Below are 18,613 nucleotides of genomic sequence, written 5' to 3' on the forward strand. Positions count from 1 at the left end.
AGAGCAGTAGCTTCCATCTTTTCTTCTGCACATCGAATGTGTCTGATTCTCTGCTCTCTGTATCTTCATCCTCTCTCTCTGATCCTCCTCTTCCTCCTCTTTGTCCAAGCTGACTCTCTGACTCTAACGCTCTTTAGACAGAGAAAGGGATTTTTATTTTGCTCTGCTCCCTCAGACGCTTCAATAAGACATTTAATAAAGTAAATTACTCTATAAATATATCAGAGTAAATTGTAATGAATGTGTTAAGTTCAATATTAAAAATATATATTTTAACTCAATAACAATATTAGCAGCACGGTAGCAGTAGTACCATATTATTTAATGCATTATGTGGAGGTGATGGAGGGATCGCATTTAGTTTTTTGTGTTTCAAATTGAATTCTATTATTATTTTACAGATTTAACTTATGATATTAACAAAAGCAGAGGGCTTGGGATGTGATCACTGCAATGCTTAAGAAATCAGATGAGTTTATTTTACTTTTATTATTATTATTTTGACCATTATTTGAATAACTAACAAGCAGCTAATAGCCATGATGCTCCCTCCACCATAAATAATTATATTATATAAAATTTTCACTAAAGGTAGGTAGCATTGGAGAAAATAAAAAGTAAAGGCTGACCTTTTCCAACCATTACATTTAAAAACAAACTGATTCTTAAACCTTGGCCCTCTGACACCCCTTCCCTCATTGGGGAAAAAAAGCCAACTACCAGCCCAACTTACTGTGTGTGTTTGATTTTATTAAACAAATAATCAAAAGATATGTAATACAGTTTTGTTTTTTGTCCTCAGAGTGTAGATATGTCTGCTGCCAGCTGTCTGCTGACTAAAGATCAGTTTCTGTGCTCCATCTGTCTGGATGTGTTCACTGATCCAGTCAGCACACCATGTGGACACAATTTCTGTAAAGCCTGCATTACTCAACACTGGGATATTAAGTTCCCGTTTCAGTGTCCCAACTGTCAGAAGGTTTTCTACACAAGACCTGAGCTGCAGGTCAATACTTTCATCTATGAGATGGCTGCTCAGTTCAGACAGTCAGCTCAACAGAAAGCCAGCAGCAGCAGCTCAGAGCAACAAGCTGCCAAACCACGAGAAGTTCCCTGTGACGTCTGCACTGGAACCAAACTGAAGGCCCTGAAGTTCTGCCTGGTGTGTCTGGAATCCTACTGTGAGACTCACCTGGAGCCTCATCTGACAAGGCCAGGTCTGAAAAGACATCAGCTGTTCGACCCTGTGGAGAACCTGGAAGGCAGGATGTGTACGAAGCACAATAAACTGCTGGAGCTGTTCTGTAAGACGGACCAGATGTGTGTCTGTATGCTCTGCACTGTTTTAGACCACAAGACACATGATGTTGTTCCTCTGAAAGAAGAATATGAAGGACAGAAGGCCGAGCTGGGGAAGACAGAGGCTGAAATTCAGCAGATGATCCAGAAGAGACGACTGAAGATTCAGGAGATGAAACACTCAGTGGGGCTCAGTAAGGAAGATGCAGACAGAGAGATAGCAGATGGTGTTCAGGTCTTCACCGCTCTGAAGGAGTCTGTTGAGAGAAGCCAGGCCGAGCTCATCGACACGATCAAAGAGAAGCAGACAAAGACAGAGAAACAGGCTGAAGGCTTCATCAAAGAGCTGGAACAGGAAATCTCTGAACTGAAGAAGAGAAGCACTGAGGTGGTGCAGCTCTCACGCTCTGAAGACCACCTCCACCTCCTCCAAAGCCTCACGTCCCTGAACGCTGCTCCACCTATCAAGGACTGGACAGAAGTCCGCGTCCGTCCACCTTCTTATAAGGGGACTGTGGGGAGAGCTGTGAATCAGCTTGAGGAGACGCTCACTAAACAGATGAAGAAGCTGTTTGAGGCTGACCTGAAGAGGGTCCATCAGTCTGCAGTTGATGTGACACTTGATCCTAATACAGCACATCCTTACCTTATCCTGTCTGATGATGGAAAACAAGTGAAGCATGGAGATGTAAAGAATAATGTCCCATACAATGCAGAGAGATTTGATACTAATGTTTGTGTCTTAGCAAAGCAGAGTTTCTCTTCAGGAAGGTTTTACTATGAGGTTCAGGTTAAAGGGAAGACTGATTGGTTTTTAGGAGTGGCCAGAGAGTCGATCAACAGGAAGGGACAAATCACACGGACTCCTCAGAATGGCTACTGGTCGATATGGTTGAGGAATGAAAATGAGTACAAAGCTCTTGCTGACCCTAGAGTCCGTCTCTCTCTGAAGTCTCAGCCTGAGAAGGTTGGGGTGTTTGTGGATTATGAGGAGGGTCTGGTCTCCTTCTATGATGTTGATGCTGCAGCTCTTATCTACTCCTTTACTGGCTGCTCCTTCACTGAGAAACTCTACCCATTCTTTGGTGCCTGTATTAACAATGATGGTAAAAACTCTGCCCCTCTGATCATCTCTCCTGTCAATCACACTGAGTAGAACAACCATTTGATTTTCTACAGAAATATTCTCCATCATTTAATGTAATGAATGTATATTATTGGGGATTTAGGGTGTATACATTGTTGAGTCATCAGATTCTGATCAATGAGTTGTTTTAACTTTTTTTCTGTAAATATTTTTCCCTGATGCTACCTACTACTACAACACACAGATTTTACAGCACTGATTGATATTATCTAATCTAGTATGATTTATTCTAATAACTGCATTACTGCAAGACTGTTAAATCATCAGAAAACAATGAGCCTCATTCACCAACCGTTCTTAAGAAGAACTTTTTAAGTAATTTATAATTCCTTAATAAGGAATAAGCTTTAAAACAATATCTGTATACATGTAGATCAGGCCTAAGAACACGTTGTGAATCTGACGTGGACTTTTCTTAGGACCTTTGTTAAGAACAAATAAAAAAAAAATTAAAGATATTGGTGAATGAGGCCCAACTTTCCTCATATACAAGAAGCATTTGCTCATTCCTAAAATGTCTGTGTGCAACCTTAAGAACTTTTTATTGTCTGATCATTGTATATATATATAATAAGTGTTGCATATTGGCAGAAATTACTGGGGAAAGTCATGACACCTTATTATTTTTTAAAATAAGGTGTTTTAAGGGTTATAGTTTTTACCATTCGTTTTCAGAGGTAAATTAAGGATTAAGTCTTGATTCATATATTTACAAAATTAATCAATGAAATGTGATCATGAAACATTCAGCTGCAGTGGTTTTACACACCAGAGAAAAATAAATGTTTTGTCTCAACCGTCTGTTGCATTGTCATTTCATATTGTCCACCTCTCTGCAGACTGTTTGTATGACCTGAACAAAGTGAACAAATCCACAACGGAATAAAAACAGAGAAAGTTTCCACTGGATTTGTCTTTGTTTTTATCAACATTTACTCAAGTACTGAACTTAAGTAAAGTAAAAGTACCTCAAAATACTTGAGTATTTCCACTTCATGCTACTTCTACTCCGCTACATCTCAGAGGTAAATATTGTACTTTTTACTCCACTTCATTTGTCTGACAGCTTTAGTTACTTTTCAGATTACAGCTATTCATCCCCTTCCTGTCCAGTGAAAACCAGGTATCTCCAGATGTGTTAATGTTGAATGTTTGTGATAAACTGAAGGATGAATTGTTCCTTTATGTGTTGAGAAAATCCTTCTAAAGCTAAATAAAGTCTTTACAAAGCCTCTTGGAACAGATGGAAAATGCATTCTCAAAAAGCTGAAAACAGGCTGTTTTTTCTGACATTTTAGAGATACGTGGTTCTCACAGGACAGCGACGCTACAAACACATGATGATCTTATAGACCATGATGCATTGCTGTAGATTAAACTACCCAACAGTATATAAAGGAGTTAAAATGCAACATACACATTAATGCAGCAGTAATATTAATCCAGGAACATCAGATATGATAGTTAAACACTGACAGGGAACATTTTACTGCTCAGTGAATACTTTTACTTTAAGTATTTATAGTACATTTGACTGATAATACTTAAATGTTTTTACTTCAGTAAGGGTTTTGAATGCAGGACTTTAGTGGAGTATTTTCACAGTGTGGTATTAGTACTTTTACTTCAGTAAAGGGTCTGAATACTTCCTCCACCACTCCCTGTTGGCGACGGGCCACTGAGAGGTGGAGCAACTCTGAAAGAGGAGAGTTTCAGCGTCACATTTCCTGGTATGAAAGTGAAAGTTTGTCTGAGCGACAGCACAGCTGCAGTCGAGACGAGTCTCTCTGTTTCTCTCTAAAGAAACATTCAACTGAATCCAGCAGGTTTTTATCAACAACACAGCAGAATCTCTGCCAAACACTGGTGAGTACACTGACCTACAGAGACTAAATGCACTAACTAAATATAGTTCAAACCAGAATCTGACTGTTTTACATCTGTTTAAGGAATAGATCAAAACAAGCTGGAAATGTTGCCAGAAATACTAAACAGAGGTAAACCACAGTGACTGAACTCCGGCTAGTTAAGGTTAGACAGAATACAGTCACAGCTAGCATTAGCTTGAGCTAATTCACAGACCTGTTTCCTGTCTGAACTCCAAACCTCAGCTCTACTCAGACAGGAAGTTCCCCTCAGGGCAAATGTTTCACTGAGGTCCATCGGTGGCCGTGGAGAGAAATTATATTATATATATAATGTCCTGCAGTCCAGAGCAGTAGCTTCCATCTTTTCTTCTGCACATCGAATGTGTCTGATTCTCTGCTCTCTGTATCTTCATCCTCTCTCTCTGATCCTCCTCTTCCTCCCTCTTTGTTCGAGCTGACTCTCTCTGACTCTAACGCTCTTTAGACAGAGAAGGAGATTTTTATTTTGCTCTGCTCCCTCAAACGCTTCAATAAAACAAATAATAAAGTAAATTGATGGATAAATATATTACAGTAAATTGTAATACATGTTGTAAATTCAATATTAAAAATTTATTTTTTCATATTTTCACTCAATAACAATATAAGCAGCAGGGTAGCAGTAGTATTATATTATTTAATGTGTGATGTGACAGTAATGGAGGGATCACATTGTGTTTTTCAATACTTAAGACACCAGATCAGTTTATTGTAGTTTTATTATTATTTTGACTATTATTTGAATAACTAACAAGCAGCTAATAGCCATGACCCCCCCTCCGCCATAAATAATGATATAATATTATATTCTCACTAAAGGTAGGTAGCATTGGAGAAAATAAAAAGCAAAGGCTGACCTTTTCCAACCATTACATTTAAAAGCAAACCGTGACTCTTAAACCTTAGCCCTCTGACCCCACCTCCCTCATCTAAAAAAAAAGAAGCAAACTACCAGCCCAACTGACTGTGTGTGTTTGATTTTATTAAACAAATAATCAAAAGATATGTAATTACAGTTTTGTTTTTTGTCCTCAGAGTGTAGATATGTCTGCTGCCAGCTGTCTGCTGACTGAAGATCAGTTTCTGTGCTCCATCTGTCTGGATGTGTTCACTGATCCAGTCAGCACACCATGTGGACACAACTTCTGTAAAACCTGCATCACTCAACACTGGGATGTTAATGTCCCGTTTCAGTGTCCCAACTGTAAAAAGCTTTTCTACACCAGACCTGAGCTGAAGGTCAATACTTTCATCTCCGAGATGGCTGCTCAGTTCAGACAGTCAGCTCAACAGAAAGCCAGCAGCAGCAGCTCAGAGCAACAAGCTGCCAAACCAGGAGAAGTTCCCTGTGACGTCTGCACAGGAACCAAACTGAAGGCCCTGAAGTCCTGCCTGGTGTGTCTGGACTCCTACTGTGAGACTCACCTGGAGCCTCATCTGACAAGGTCAGGCCTGAAAAGACATCAGCTGATCGACCCTGTGGAGAACCTGGAAGGCAGGATGTGTACGAAGCACGATAAACTGCTTGAGCTGTTCTGTAAGACCGACCAGATGTGTGTTTGCATGCTCTGCACTGTTTTAGACCACAAGTCACATGATGTCGTTCCTCTGAAAGAAGGATATGAAGGAAAGAAAGCCGAGCTAGGGAAGACAGAGGCTGAAATTCAGCAGATGATCCAGAAGAGACGACTGAAGATTCAGGAGATGAAACACTCAGTGGGGCTCAGTAAGGAAGATGCAGACAGAGAGATAGCAGATGGTGTTCAGGTCTTCACCGCTCTAAAGGAGTCTGTTGAGAGAAGCCAGGCCGAGCTCATCGACACGATCAAAGAGAAGCAGAGAAATACAGAGAAACAGGCTGAAGGCTTCATCAAAGAGCTGGAACAGGAAATCTCTGAGCTGAAGAAGAGAAGCACTGAGGTGGTGCAGCTCTCACACTCTGAAGACCACCTCAACCTCCTCCAAAGCTTCACGTCCCTGAACGCTGCTCCACCCGCCAAGGACTGGACAGGAGTCAGCGTCCGTCCACCTTCATATGAGGGGACTGTGGTGAGAGCTGTGAATCAGCTGGAGGAGACGCTCAATAAACAGATGAAGAAGCTGTTTGAAGTCGAGCTGAAGAAGGTCCAGCAGTATTCAGTGGATGTGACACTTGATCCTAATACAGCAAATTCTGACCTCATCCTGTCTGATGATGGAAAACAAGTTAAACATGGTGATGTAAAGAAGAATCTCCCAGACAACCCAGAGAGATTTGATACTGGTGCTTGTGTCTTAGCAAAGCAGAGTTTCTCTTCAGGAAGGTTTTACTACGAGGTTCAGGTTAAAGCAAAGACTGACTGGGATTTAGGAGTGGCCAGAGAGTCGATCAACAGGAAGGGAAACATCACAGCGGCTCCTCAGAATGGTTACTGGACGATGTGTTTGAGGAATGAAAAGGACTACTACGCTTTTGCTGGCCCTTCAGTCCGTCTCTCTCTGAAGTCTCAGCCTGAGAAGGTGGGGCTGTTTGTGGATTATAAGAAGGGTCTGGTCTCCTTTTATGATGTTGATGCTGCAGCTCTTATCTACTCCTTTACTGGCTGCTCCTTCACTGAGAAACTCTACCCATACTTTGGTCCCGGTCTTAACTATGGTGGTAAAAACTCTGCCCCCCTGATCATCTCTCCTGTCAATCACACTGAGTAGAACAACCATTTGATTTTACACTGAAATATTCTCTATCATTTAATGTAATGAATGCATATTATTGATGATTTAGGGTGTATACATTGTTGATTCATCAGATTCAGATCAATTAGTTTTTTTGCTTTTTTTCTGTAAATGTTTTTCTCTGATGCATCACATTGCTACTTACTACTACAACGCACAGATTTTACAGCAATGATTGATATTATCTAATGTAGTCAAATTTATTCTAATAACTGCAGTACTGCAAGATTGTTAAATCCTCTCTGTATCTCTCTGCAGACTGTTTGTATAACCTGAACAAAGTGAACAAATCCTCAACGGAATAAAAACAAAAAGTTTCCACTGGATTTGTCTTTTTTTAGGTCAACATTTACTCAAGTACTGAACTTAAGTAGTGTAAAATTACCTCAAAATACTTGAGTATTTCACCATGAAAAAAAGTTGACTTTTTAGAGATATGTGGTTCTCACAGGACAGCGATGCTACAAACACATGATGATCTTATAGTGCTTATACAGCAAATGTGCCAAAAGGCTAATTTCCTGTAGTAGTCCCTCTGCCAGATGTCACATTAAAGTAACAATAAAGCAAACAACATGTACAATCATTAAAGGAGAAGGATGGGGAAATGTGAAGCAGCCATTAAAAGCTTAAAAGACTAAAATTAGGGCTGTCAATCTATTAAAATATTTAATTGCAATTAATCACAAATTAACAGCACGTTTGTATCTGGTCAAAATGTACCTTAAAAAGGGAGATTATTCAAGTATTTAATACTCTTATCAACATAGCAGTGGGCAAATATGCTGCGTTATGCAAATATATTTATATATGTATTATTGTAATTCAATTAAAAACACAAAACAAATAACATATATTGTCCAGAAACCCTCACAGGTACTGCATTTAGCATAAACAATATGCTCAAATCACAACATGACAAACTGCAGCCCAACAGGCAACAACAGCTGTCAGTGTGTCAGTGTGTTGACTTGACTATGACTTGCTCCAAACTGCATGTGATTATCATAAAGTGGGTATGTCTGTAAAGGGGAGACTCGTGGGTACCCATAGAACCCATTTTCATTCACATATCTTAAGGTCAGAGGTCAAGGGACCCCTTTGAAAATGGCCATTCCGGTTTTTCCTTGCCAAAATGTAATGCAAGTTTGGCGCATTATTTATCCTCTTTCCTAACAAGCTAGTATGACATGGTTGGTACCGATGGATTCCTTAGGTTTTATAGTTTCATATGATACCAGTATCTTCACTCTAGCTTTAAAACCTAAAGATCGATTGCGATAATGCGTTAAAGAAATTAGTGGCGTTAAAACAGCGTTAAATTATCACGTTAACTTTGACAGCCTGCTAAAAGTGATGAACAGAGCAGGAAATGATGCAAGCAATTAATACAAAACAAACATCTTAAGAAGACAATCAGCAGTTATAGTAACACATAATCACATTACAGCTCAGAAGACAGAGGTAAAGACGATACTATGTAAAGGACAAAGGACAATGAGGAAAGATACTATAATTAATATAAAAGTCTTATCCTGATTCATCTCTGAACCAGAGAACCAAGACTGTGTTCTGCTCTGTCAAACTTCTGAGTGAACTTTCTTTAGGGACAAAACCGGTCGGGTTTCTCAGCTCAGACGCTCCGGTTTCGTTCCGCCTCTAAAGTGCAAATGAATCACTTGTTCAAACTTTTGATGCCCCATTCATCTTCCTCCAGCCAGTGGATGCTAGGGTCGATTGGTGCCAATATCACCGAATCACAGAGCCACACAAAACGTCTTAATAAGCACGGTCAGCGCTGGAGACAGTTGCGGCATCAATATAGATAAGACAGCTGAGAGTAAGAGCTGCAAGGCTTCTCTTAGCAGTGGTGGAATGTAACCAAGTACATTTACTCAAGTACTGAACTGAAGTGTAAACTTGAGGTACTTGTACTTTACTTGAATCTTTTCTTCTCATGCCACTTCCTACTTCTACTCCACTACATCTCAGAGGCACTTTTTTTCTGCACTACATTTATTTGACAACTTTAGTTACTTTGCAGATTCAGATTATTAATACAAAATATAATTAACAAATACTTGTGATTTGTGTTATGGATAAATATAAGACTTGACTGCTACCCAGCTGTATATATAGTGAGAAAACAATATTTACTAGCTTCAACTTTAAAGTGATGAACACATTAGTGCATCAATAATTATAATTCAATGATATAGATCATTCTGAAATGGGCCATTTTGCACAATGAGTACTTTTACTTTTGGTACTTTAAGGATATTTTGATGTTAATATTTTGAATGCATGACTTTTACTTGTGTATTTCTACACTGTGGTATTACTACTTTTACTTAAAGCTTCAGTAGGCAGAATTTTTTTTTGGCATCATTTGGCAACAATTCCATAATAACCTTTCAGTATATTGTAATTCAAGTGTTCTGAGATAAAACTAGACTTCTACACCTCCTCATGGCTCTGTTTTTAGACAGGAGACTTTGACCAATCACAGGTCATTTCAGAGAGAGAGAGCGTTCCTATTGGCTGTTCATTCAACGGAGGCAGCTGTCAATCACTCGCAAACGCCGATCAAATGGTCAATCTAGACTGTGATCAAATATGAATCAATAATGCCTATTTCTCTCCTAAATGTTTTTTAGAAACATCTTGTAGTACCACAGAATAAGACATGTACGGCAGCCTGGATGTACCAAACCATGGAGAGAGTTTGTCAACAGACATGTTTTCAGTGTTCTTAAGTATCTTCCAAAAAAGTTATTCCTCCTTTTTCATTCGTTTTCCTACAAATGTCCAGTAAAACGTGTAAATTTCCAAAATAAACTTCCATCTTCACAAGAAACAACTTCCTTAGGTTTAGGCAACAAAACTACTTAGTAGGGTTTAGGAAAAGATCGACTTAGTTATGTTTAGGTAACAAAACTACTTGGTGAGAATTAGGAAACAATCGTGGTTTGGCTTAAAATAACTCCGGAGGTGGCCTTACCTAAGTACGTAGGTTACGAGTTTACAAAAACATGTTCAATGTCCAAAAATGTGTGATCTTTTAAAAAAAAAAAAAAAAGGTATTCACTTTTAAAAACTGTCAATTTTTTTTAAAAAATACTTACAATAATGTCTTTACTTTGAAAAAAAAGTTGTTTTCCAAAAATATTCTTACTTTCTTCTTGGCGTTCGCCGCTCTTTATATTTCCTGGTTAACAATTATGTGAATTACACACAAATTGATTTCATGGGATAAACACGAATTACAGTGCATTACTTTTTGTAGATATAACTACAAACAGTGTATGAGACCAGCCTGTCAGTGTGCAGGTGGTACGTGGGCTTAAAGACCTGTCAATCAATCAAACAGCAGGATCCAATCAGGATTCAGTGCCTCTTTACCTGTACTGTAGGTAGGTCAGTTTTTGTTAAAGCCAAAGTCATCTGTTAACGGTACTGTCAATCACACACACACACACACACGCAGCATGGAGACAAATGACTTATCGATCAGCTGATTCATAAACACAGCAGGAAAATATTCAGCTGTTCCACATTTGCATGATGGAATGAACATTGAATATCTGTCAGCCTCCACACACTCATTAGCATATTTCACGCCTTCAATTAGCTCTGACACAATTGGCTACTGAGTTTGCAAAAAATAAATCTTTGTACAAGGTTACTGGCTGCGTGTGTGTGTGTGTGTGTGTGTGTTTACAAACTGCAGTCTAAGCAGGTAACATGCAAAGCAGCTGATTCAATGAGAAAATGACAAACAGCGAGTCAAGCCCAGTAGTGAAGGTGTTTTTTTTTCATCATTTTAAACTTTTTAATTAGATAAACTTTTAAGAGATGACAGGAAATGAGGAGAGAGAGAGAGAGAGACAGAGAGACAGAGAGAGAGAGAGAGAGAGAGAGAGAGAGAGAGAGAGATGAGGACTGACATGCAACAAAGGTCTCGAAAGGTTCACTCTTGACTTTGAAAATAGGAGTTTGCAGTGATGTCTGATTGTAATGACAAGATGTTTTTAAAAAGGCTCTTCTCACCTTGAGATGCAAGAGGCTGCATAATAAAATCTAATATGCACTATGATATGAACTTATAAGATGAACTGCTGTAATACTGTTAATACGCAAGTTTGAAGCTGTAAGACATGAGCAGCTTTGAGCAGTGCGTGTGAGGCTATGTCCATATTTCATATCGTCTATGGTTCAAACTAGACTATCACAGGGTTTTAATGTAGTAAATTAAAGTGGCAGTAGGAAGTATATTTTTGACATCATTAGGCAAAAATTCCATAATAACCTTTCAGCATATTGTAATTCAAGTGTTCTGAGAGATAACTAGACTTCTGCACCTCCTCATGGCTCCGTTTTCAGGCTTTAGAAAATCTAGCCTGTGACGGGAGACTTTGACCAATCATAGGTCATTTCAGAGAGAGAGCATTCCTATTGGCCGTGCTCCAGCTGGTGGGCGGTGCTTGGTATTTCCTCAACTGATCTCAACATGGCTCCAGTTGGCTCTGATTGGTTGCTTTTCTCCGGTCTGTGAAATCTTGCAGATGCCATTAGGAGCACCGGAGGACACAGAGGCACATGATTTTTTTCAGATTACTGGTCTCATGCAAAATCATATTTGCTCCATTTCTACCCACAACAGCTTTAAATCTGCATGCAACCTTCCCCGGTTCTGGGGGCGGCTTAAAGCGGGAAAAAGCGAAAACTGAGAGGACGAAGAATGAAAGAAAAGAAAACTAATTAAAAAAAAACAAACTAGACAAATAAATGGCTACAATAAGTGCAAAGCCTAGAGACCACTGCTCGTATCCCCGTGCATTACGTTTCACTTTCACTTTAAAATCAGCTGTTATTTCGTGTCCACAACGTCAAGTCACATTTGCACTGAAAAAACTTTGTAATTTTGTAACCATGTTGTTTTTGCTTAATTCACAACATTAAGCACATATTTACCGCGACTGAAAGTGACACCGAGGTGTTGTTAAGCACGTGTTTACTGCGACGGAAAAAGTGATGCTGAGTTGGGATGAAACTGTGTTAGTTTAAGAAAACAAACAACATCGTACACAACAACACCCGTCTGCGTGACGGACGGCTGTGTTGTGATTTAACAGCCGGCGCAGAGAAACTCATCCCAGCAGCCACAAATGGAGCTGTCGACAGCCTGATAACCACCCTCAACGGTCCGATAATATGACTTGACACCTATGGGTGACACATGCACTGCAAGGCTATAAGTGTAATAGCATCTCCACCTCGCCGACGGAGCTCTGAGGCGAGATGTTATGCTGTGGAGGCTGTTTATTGTTGACAGGTGAGTGACACAATCAGGATGAGGAGGAGGTGACGGACTGTATGGCAGGTAGTCAATAAAAACACCAATGGGTACGACTCAGATATAAACTTTACGTAACAGAATCGAGGTATGTAACATGTTCTAGTAGCAGCATGAGGTGTAATAACACGTTACTAGCCTACCATTACTTTAAAAGCATACGATATCCCCACTTAAACAAAATAATCCTATAAAGTAGTAAATATGAAATGTTATAACTGAATTTACTTACATGGCATCATTAAATGCACACAGAGGACTTCACCACACAAAACAGCACTTTCTAAACAGGCACAAACTGCTCTGAGGCTGGAGATTGATGCAGGTTTAAAGCACAATTAAGAGTAATGTCCAATCTGCCTTCGCCTTAAGCAACAAGGTCACTCTGCTTTTCCTTCCCATCACAGGGACAGATTCTGACCAGACTAGACTTGTGAGGACTCTCACCGACAATATACCCTCAGACAATTCAAACTTTAAGTTCTTCATTTAACCCTGAAACCAAGTTTTAACCCTCAAACTGCCTTTTGAAGAATTAAGAACTGCACAAAATGTCCCAACTTTCCAAAAATGTCCTCATAAATATCCTCGCTATCAAACAAAACCTCTCTTTCCAGAAAATGTCTGAAGAAAATGTCTAAAAATGTTTTCCTGTTCTTCAAAATGTTTCCATTTTGCACAACTGTTCAACATATTCTCATACTATGGTTCGCATGATATCTTACGAAAAAATGATTCTTCCTTTTTCGTTCAATAACCTACGAATGTCCAGTAACACGTGTCAAATTCCGCTCGTTACATGCATACAGTTTTTCAAAATAAACATCCGTCTTCACAGGAAACAACTTCTTGTTTGTCTCAAAACTATTTAGTTAAGTTTAGGCAAAAAAGCTACTTAGTTAGTTTAAGGAAAAGATTGTGGTTTGGCTTAAAAAAAACTCAGGAAGTGATGTGACTTAAGTACGGAAGTTACGGTACAAATAAATCAATGTTGACTTCTGGTTTCACACAGGACACGAACGTCGGTCTCCTTGGCGATAAGTCCGGTATTTTTGGACCCATCCATCCACCCGACCTCCTCCCTACGCGTTGTTCAACACTCTTTATATTTCCCGGTTCGTGATTACACACAAATTGATTTTGTTGGATATACACAAATTACAGTGCATTACTTTTTGTAGGTATAACTATGAACAGTGTATGAGACCAGCCTGGAAAGTTTGATGTTTTAAAAAAATATATTCACTTTCAAAAAATGTCTGACCCTTAAAAGAAGCAAATCATTCCCAAAATATTATAACTTTGCAAAAATGTCTTCATTTTCTATAAATGTCTAAAGTGTGAACATTTTCCCCAAAAAATTCAAATTTTCCCAAACATATATTCCCAAAAAAATCTTTGCAAAAAATTTCCAAAAATCTTAGAACTTTTCAAAAATGTCATTTCTTTCAAAAAAGTTATTGCTTTCCAAAAATAACACTTTCCACAAGTGTATAAATTTGCAAATTTGTAAGGAATTTGTAAAAAATATTCAGATTTCCCAAAAATATATACACTTATCCAAATGTCCAAATTTTACAAAAATGTTTTTATTTTCCAAAAGAGTTTGAATTTTCTAAAAAATATATGTTCTCTTTCCAAAGATGCCCTCACGGTCCAAATATGTCTGATCTTAAAAAAAAAGATTGATTTTTACATTTTTTTTTAACATTTTCCCAAAACTTCTAGACTTTCCAAAAATGTCAATTTTTCACAAATATGAGCTTTTCAAAAATTTCTTTACTTTCAAAAAATTTTGTTTTCCAGAAATGTCCATACTTTACTTGTACACTTTTTCAAAATTTCCCAATTTTTCAAACAATTCTGGAGCACATGCTCAATTCCCAAACGTTCAAGAAACACTGCATGGATGAACTACCTGCAGCAAAGCTGCTGCTCTGATCAGGATGGTCTCATTAAATTAATGCAGTGTTGTCATGAGGAGACTCTGAACTGTGAATCTCTTCATAACGTTCCTGTTAGACCACCTTCTCTCCCGTCTGTTATTGACTTGCTGACGTTGTGGCGATAAACTAATGATGTCGTGAAGGCGGAGAATTAGAGGAGAAACATTCGGAAACAGATCTCACAGCTGCTGGATTTCCTGCTGACGACTGCAGAATCAGAGCGTGGACGTGCAGATGAAAACGTTCACCACACACCAGGTGAAGAGTTATTAATATTTACGACAGGACTGATGTTACAGTGTGTGTATTTATATCATTAAAACTGAGGTTTATACATTTCTGTTTTGTGTATAAATTAGACATTCAATATATGAATTCTTGACCACCAGATGTAATATCTAAAACATATTGGTGTATTTCAATACAAATTGAAGGTTTCTGATTGTCCCTCAATCAAAATTCCCCACTTTACTTTCTCTCAAGCATTTATAAAAAAAAAAAAAAAAAACTCCCCCCCCGACCTCGAGGTCGCAATCTTCCAGCAAGGACGCCGCCCGTCACTGAATCGAGCGGCGGCTGCTGTCATCTTTTCGATATTCAATCGGTGACCTGCTCACTTTATCTGCTTTCATTTCCCCCCCCCGCCTGTAATGAAATGAAGAGCAAACAGGCCGCCTGTCCTCCGTGCATCAATGAGGGCGCTGACGAGAAGATAATCAAATTGTTCATTTTCAATTTTTCATTTCTTTCATTATTTGAAAAGTCGCTGTCAGCTGCTCGGCCTCAGACTGACCTTTACTGATTATTATTTGTGCAACACTTTCTCTGTCAATTCTCCACCTCCTCCACTCTTCATCATCTACTTTCAGCCGCCTGTCAAACCTTCATCTGGCCTCCTTAAACTGAAGAGTAAATAACCACCACCCCATAAATCGGTTCATTACTTTACATATCATAATATAAGTTGGCATCCCAGGTCTCCGTATCATTCATATTGTGCCTTCGTTTTTACGTTTTTATCGAAGCGACACTGGCTGAAAACAACGACTCAAACTTTGATTACTTAAGTTTAACGAAGAAATAACGAAAAGTCCCGACAATTTATTAAGAGTGCACATTTAAAAACAACAAATGTCAGATAAAAAGGGCGGGGAGATATATTAAATTCTTTCAATTCATTTGAATCTTTTCCAATTTAATTTTGTTTTCCTTTTTTTTAAAACTACTTCGCAAACACTGTTGAAAATGGGGATACTGGAAGGGAGCGTAAATGTATACATGAAGACCTTATGTATTGTACCGATTAACACATTCAACTCATCAAATCAGTGTCCCTAAATTTCAAACTATGATGCTCTAATGTTCCTCTCTAACGTCAGTTTTGGACGTGTCAAGGACAGCGCGTCAGTTTGTGCTTGTTACATGCATACGGTCTCTTTTCAAAATAGACTTCCAACGTAGGTTTACTTAGTTTTTAGGTTACTCAGTTTACAAAAGTACTTGGTTAGGTTTAGGTAAAGATCGTGATTGGGGTTAAAATAAATTATGTAACTGGTGTTTTTTGAACTACGGAAGTTACGCAACAAAACCATGGTAAAATAAGTCAACATTTACTTGGTTTCATACAGGACATTAACAGCGGTCTCCTGCGTGTTCGTTTGTGTCCCGTGTTCACAATGTTCAGCTTCATTTTCACTGTACAAACGTAGTCGTTTTCAGCCCAACCAAGTAGTTCTTTCCTAAACCTGACTGTAGTGGTTTTGTTGCCTAATCCTAAAGTGACGCCGAGGGGCGGTATGTGACGAGAACGTGTTGGTTTTAAAGATAATCATAAAGATAATCAATTTCATCCGAATGGGTTATTTGCAAGATTGATTTACAGCCTTGGTGTGTGTTAGTAATCTGTTCCAGTGATGAAGTGGGTGTCATTCCCCTTTAATATGAACTCAGTCTGCCGTCAGCGACGTTTCAGGAGGAATCATTCACATCTTATTTCAGATGTTAAAGCAGCAGGACAGTCGGTGTCTGCAGCCCCGAACACTGACTGACAGATAAATGCTTTTATAACCTCCACCCCATCCACCCCTCCCTCCACCCAGGGCTGGTGGTGATTGAGCGGGGCAGCTGCAGAGGTTAAAGGTCAAGTGAAGGAGGGATACAGTCCATCAGCTCCAACAGTCTGAGCAGAGAGGATGAAACCAGACATCAGAGTCAAACTCCCAACGGAGACAAATCTATCAGAGGAAGAGTCGAGGAGGAGGAGGAGGTTGTGGTACTTTTACTCTCCATCACGGTGGAAGCAAAGAAAGTTTATAATAGTTTAAATCTTATAACTAAATAGCTATAATTATAAACTTTAAACACTTCTGAATAAATTCATGGCATTGAAATATTTGTCTTGCATATGTCTGGATTTATGAAGTTTTAATTCTATTTAAAATGTCCACTAGGTAATTTCATGTTGTGCAATTAAAAAAAATAAAAAAATAAAAATAATCCAAATAAATAAATAAATAATCAGTGAAACTACAGTAATAAATATCTGTTCCACACCCCAACAACCAAACTCATCCTATATGCACCAAACAACCAAACGCACCCCGTCAACCAACTTTCATTGCGTGCATCCCGGGTTAACGGTATCAGCACAGTAACTCATCTCTGCCCTGCTAAAAGTACCTCTGCCGCTTCAACCTCTGGCTTAGCTGTAAGTGAAAAAGATTAACTGTCATTTCCATGCAATTGTGTGTGTGTGTGCGCGTGTGTGTGCGCGCACTGCCTAGGAACTAACAACAACCTTCTCTTTCACCTGAACACACAGTTATCAGGATCAGTGAAGCCAGACGACCCAAAGAGAGACGGACCAAGTTAAACTCCCGGATCTCTTCACGTCCTCCTCCCTCCACTTTTAAATTCTCCTCCATGTTTCCTCCTCTGCCGCCTAATAACTCACCGCAGTCATAAATATATGAATCAAAAGCTTATAAATTAATATCCAGCAGGCTTGTCGGAAACAGTTTGTGGCGTAATTCATCTTCTGAGCTCATGATCGGGTTATGTAACGAAATATGAGAGCAATCCATAACCGACGACCTTGTTAGTCACCCCCCCCCTCCGAGGTCATCGCTAATTGGTGGTGGGAACGAGCGAGTAAGCGAGCGGCGTCCGACTGCAGGCGTCAATAAAACGATTTCCTGCTCCCACGCAGTGCAGCGTTTACAAAAGGAAACCAATCACAGGGTTCAGAGGTCAAAGGTTGAGAAAAGATGAAGATTATCCATTAAGAATATTTATTTTCTCTTGTTCTTTAGCCATTTTTTTATTTCAGTTGTGTTTTATTTTTTGACTATTTTCACCAGTTAACTCCTTACCATTCCACCCTCTTTTTTAGAGGGGTAGGTTTGGGGGACACGTGGAGATAGCAGGTCAGCAGTAGATGTCACACAGAAGTGGTGTACATCATCTGAAAGCTGGGAACCTGAAGATAATGTGAGGTGCAGCTCAGAACTGTGTGTCAAGTTATTCTACTCATTAATAAGAACTATAAATGAAATAATGAATTAATTAAAATTGTGAAAGTGTATCAGGGCTTAGAACATGATAGAAGTTTGTGATGGTCATTCCCATGCTCTATTATGTCTCATAAATTGTTGCAGCAATTGTTGGGTTGATACCATTTGTTACACAGAGTTGGTGCTAAATTTAACCATTTTTTTTACCACTCGAGAATTGATAAACATTATCAATAATCCCTAAAAAAATAACACATTAAGACACCAAGACCTTGAGGAACACAATAGAAAAAGCCATGCTGTGATTTGGTTTCAAAAACTTCTGCAAGAATTGTATTTTTCAGCGATTGGGCGGCGAGTGCTTCTGTTCTGTAAACTGCTCAGAAACACCCTTATTGTCAATCTAGCTAGGAAAGCCATCCATCCTCTGAATGCTCTAGGTCTCTAGTTTGTGGCTGTAAAGTTTCATGAGGCTGTGATTATCCTAGAGGTCACCACAGGTCATTTTATACAGTGAGGTCAAGTTTTAAAAAATGGTCTAACTACAATGAAATGGCTACTATGGGGACTAACATCATCACACATGAATACAGTTGGGCTCATTGGATCCACAAGAGTCTCAGCTTTACAGTGATATGCAATTTATGACTGAAAAACTGAGACTCTTCATTGAGCCCAACACATTTCCACCATAACTTGATGCAGAAAAGGCAGAAATTGGTGCATAAAAATTC

At 39.0% G+C, this 18,613-nt stretch overlaps 1 protein-coding gene and 1 pseudogene across 1 annotated transcript; both read left to right on the forward strand.

Moving 5' to 3' along the window:
* Positions 1-526: 526 nt before the first annotated feature.
* On the forward strand, positions 527-7,430 carry LOC141766612 (E3 ubiquitin-protein ligase TRIM21-like). The gene is made up of 2 exons (XM_074633580.1): positions 527-2,570; positions 7,155-7,430. The coding sequence occupies exon 1, from the start codon at positions 812-814 to the stop codon at positions 2,453-2,455; it is 1,644 nt and encodes a 547-aa protein (XP_074489681.1). The 5' UTR covers positions 527-811; the 3' UTR covers positions 2,456-2,570; positions 7,155-7,430.
* On the forward strand, positions 4,179-7,155 carry LOC141766613 (E3 ubiquitin-protein ligase TRIM21-like; annotated as a pseudogene).
* Positions 7,431-18,613: the final 11,183 nt, after the last annotated feature.

Source organism: Sebastes fasciatus, chromosome 4 (assembly GCF_043250625.1).
Source record: "Sebastes fasciatus isolate fSebFas1 chromosome 4, fSebFas1.pri, whole genome shotgun sequence".
NCBI lineage: Eukaryota > Metazoa > Chordata > Actinopteri > Perciformes > Sebastidae > Sebastes > Sebastes fasciatus.